The sequence below is a fragment of the Olea europaea genome, unplaced genomic scaffold (assembly GCF_002742605.1).
Source record: "Olea europaea var. sylvestris unplaced genomic scaffold, O_europaea_v1 scaffold2647, whole genome shotgun sequence".
Taxonomy (NCBI): domain Eukaryota; kingdom Viridiplantae; phylum Streptophyta; class Magnoliopsida; order Lamiales; family Oleaceae; genus Olea; species Olea europaea.
Genome location: NW_019244826.1, coordinates 25,601 through 28,716, shown reverse-complemented (window position 1 = coordinate 28,716; position 3,116 = coordinate 25,601). Strand labels below are relative to the sequence as shown.

The following is a 3,116-nucleotide window of genomic DNA, read 5'->3' as shown; positions in this document are numbered from 1 at the left end:
CAACACATATACACCAAATCATGTCTTCACTTGAATAATCGCAAGAATGACGAAAGCCATGCACTTAGAAGAAGTATTAATTAATAAAACTTCAAATAACTCTAGTCTGTTGCTCTTTCTAAAAGGCCAGATACAAAATTAAATCGATGAATCTGAACAGTTAAAATAACTATCAATTTACTCACTTAAATAAGCTTAACAACAATCACAAGAGTACAATCAGGACCATAATCATCTTGAAAATGATGTGGAGGACCAATCGTATGGTAAATTAACTGCTGGGAGACTTTAATTTTCTACAAAAAAATGAAGTAAAAATAACTGTATTACTAGCCCTAGTTAAAGAATCAAACTGAATAAAGAAAAAAGGGAATTGTCGTATTGCAGTGTTGCAACTATTGGGTGAAATGGTTAGTGATGGAGATTATGTAAAGCTTCTCGAGGATGTGGCCATCTTCAAAACTGACCGAGGAATAGCAGAAATTTTGTTCGACAAATCTAATAAGAAAAACAATGAAGAAGATGCTGATCTTCCGAAAATCATATCATTCCTTTAAATCAAAATGTGCCAATATGACGACTGTTGTTGCTCATCTTTGGAAAGTCTCAATTCTTACTACATTCAATCCTAGAATTTTAGTCTACGACCTCACCTGTCAATCTCTGCTATAACCTTCTAGCTGAAGAACAATGCCAAAAACATTGTGAATGTGATTAACTAGAATGTCTTGAAAACTTGTCAATTAAACTTTTCCAATCCACTACTCAAGAAATTTCAGCCAGTCTACAAAAGGAAATGATTATCGATGACGAAAAGGATGGGGGAAGCATATATCAAGGTAAAAAATGTTACCACTCGCTGCCGGAAGAGAAGGATATTGATGTTAGAAGCTTTGGCCTCTAAGCACTTTTAGTGAATGTATGTCATTCGAATTCGGAAATCTCTCTCTCTCTCTCTCTCTCTCTCTCTCACAGTTCAGATGCTGGATTCAAAGCACCCTTTTCTGGTTGAGATCGAACCTGCATGCTAAGGTCCTTCCAAGGTGTTAATAAAAGATTTTGAAACGAAAAATGAATAGCATGTAAATCAAATCTGTGATTCCCGTTATTTTCACATCTCTGTTATACTTTTAATTTTCATATTAGTTTGTAATTTAATTGTTTTCTACAATGTAGGTGCAGGTTAGGGTAAAGAATCTCAGGAATTAAGTAATCAGGGGTGGGGATTGTAAAGGAGAATCAGAGAAGCTGGTAACCTTCTTCTCTTGGACTTAATTACTATCTTGATTTTGCAACTTGATTTCAATCTGCATTATGTTTAAATACACTGCATCTCATATTCATTTTTCTTGTACAGCAAAATTTTACAGAGAAGGGCTATAGGAGTTCTCAATCTTCCAAGTGCATTGAAGCATGAAAGGATTTTTAATTGCCACAGATAATATAATCTCTTGTCATTGGTGCAAGACTTTCCCATTTGAAGTTGCAGATGACATGGATTAGGGCGATGGCCAATAAAAATTGTCATAAATTTAATTTAATAAATCTTGCTCTCAACTTGATGAATTTTTAAGCTTAGCCAAACATTAGATATCCTGGGGATGAAGCAATTAACTGTCCTGCCGACATATTTACAAATTGTTTCCATTTTACTTTCTTTTTGCCATATCTTGCAGTATTGATTCAATTTACAGATGCAGACCAGAGGACGAACTCACAGACTGAAAGTAAACCACTTTAGGAGAATCTTAAACAATGATTTCACTCACCTTAAAGCAGAGCATAGATATTTGTGGTTTGACGGCACCTACCAGCCAGACACATCCATAGCAGAGTTCCAAGTCAGCTGCCTATAATATAAAGAGCAAACCTAACAAGAATAACTGGACAAATCCTGTGATAGAAACTTGGACTGACTTTCCATCTTCAGGATGGGGGGCTAAATTGATTAATAATAGCCCACTCTGACACAATAATAGTTATCATAACAAGAATGTTTGTTTTATTAATTTTTTAATTAGTGTTGAAATAACTGAAACAACTGAATTAAAAAGCAATACCCAAAAAATCAAAAACAAAATAAAGCTTCAGAATTGAAAAAAAGTACATACTTGTTGATATCCTAAGTCATGCATCGAAATGATGCAAATTACAAAAATCCCAAATTGAAAAGTATTTCACTATCAAAGAACCAAAAAATACGACTAACTAACAAGAAAAATACTAAGTCCACATATTAATAGCAACAGCGTGTCACGAAATCAGATCAGCCAAAAATGCGCTGTCTTCGAACCAATCCCGATTTGGTTTAAAACACTGATTACTTGGCAAAATAAAGGAGTTCACTGATTCGCTACCAGAAATAAATGAGTTGAGATCAGTTGGTGCAAACTGGTTGAATTCTCCATTATATGCCACAGAAAATGTATCCATCAATTCAAAACCAGGGGTTAATGAGTTCCCCGCCAGTGTAGACGACTGAAAACCTTGATCTGTGTCGGTTAATCCACTGCAAGGATTGAGCAATGTTGGAGTTGGTGCAGCTATGAAAAGTTCATGGCTGTCCTGTGGATTTTCAGATCCAGCATTAAAAACATCCCACGAGTCAAATAGATCATTCTCCTCAAATCCTTGAATTTCTTCTAGTTGAGTGTCGAAACAAATGGAGTTATTTATAATTGGACTCTGGCCAAAAGAAGCAGTTTCTTGGAAGAAGGAACGCTTTTGATCATTGGACTTAATCAACTCGATCCTCTTCCTTACTTCACATAACTTTGCATCAATACTTCTAAGCACATCTTCATCAGTAAACCCAGTTCTCTTCACTCCCTCAGAGACAGCACATACTTTCTGTTTTTTATTACTGCCACCATGATCAAGTTCTTGGGGCCGTTCCCTTTTCTTCTTGTCGACTGGGCAGTTTTTGTATGCTTGGATCACCTGCCGCACATCATCATGACTTTCTGGCCATGTTTCGACCCTTCCGTCCGGCCCAACTATAATGGCACAGACCTTGACATCACAGAGAACAGAGAGTTCCATGCTCTTCTTCTTGATGCAATCTTTCCGCTTCAAGAAACTCTTTTCAATGGCCCTCTGATTCTTGTTTCTTGGCA

General features: G+C 36.3%; 1 protein-coding gene across 1 annotated transcript in view; it reads right to left on the bottom strand.

The window, feature by feature from the left end:
• Window positions 1-2,147: 2,147 nt before the first annotated feature.
• LOC111383262 (agamous-like MADS-box protein AGL36) overlaps window positions 2,148-3,116 on the bottom strand; it is a 3,068-nt gene continuing 2,099 nt past the window's right edge. Inside the window, exon 2 of the mRNA XM_023007339.1 lies at window positions 2,148-3,109. Within this exon, the coding sequence (XP_022863107.1) occupies window positions 2,254-3,109 (856 nt within the window). The 3' untranslated portion in view covers window positions 2,148-2,253. The remainder of the gene's footprint in view (window positions 3,110-3,116) is intronic.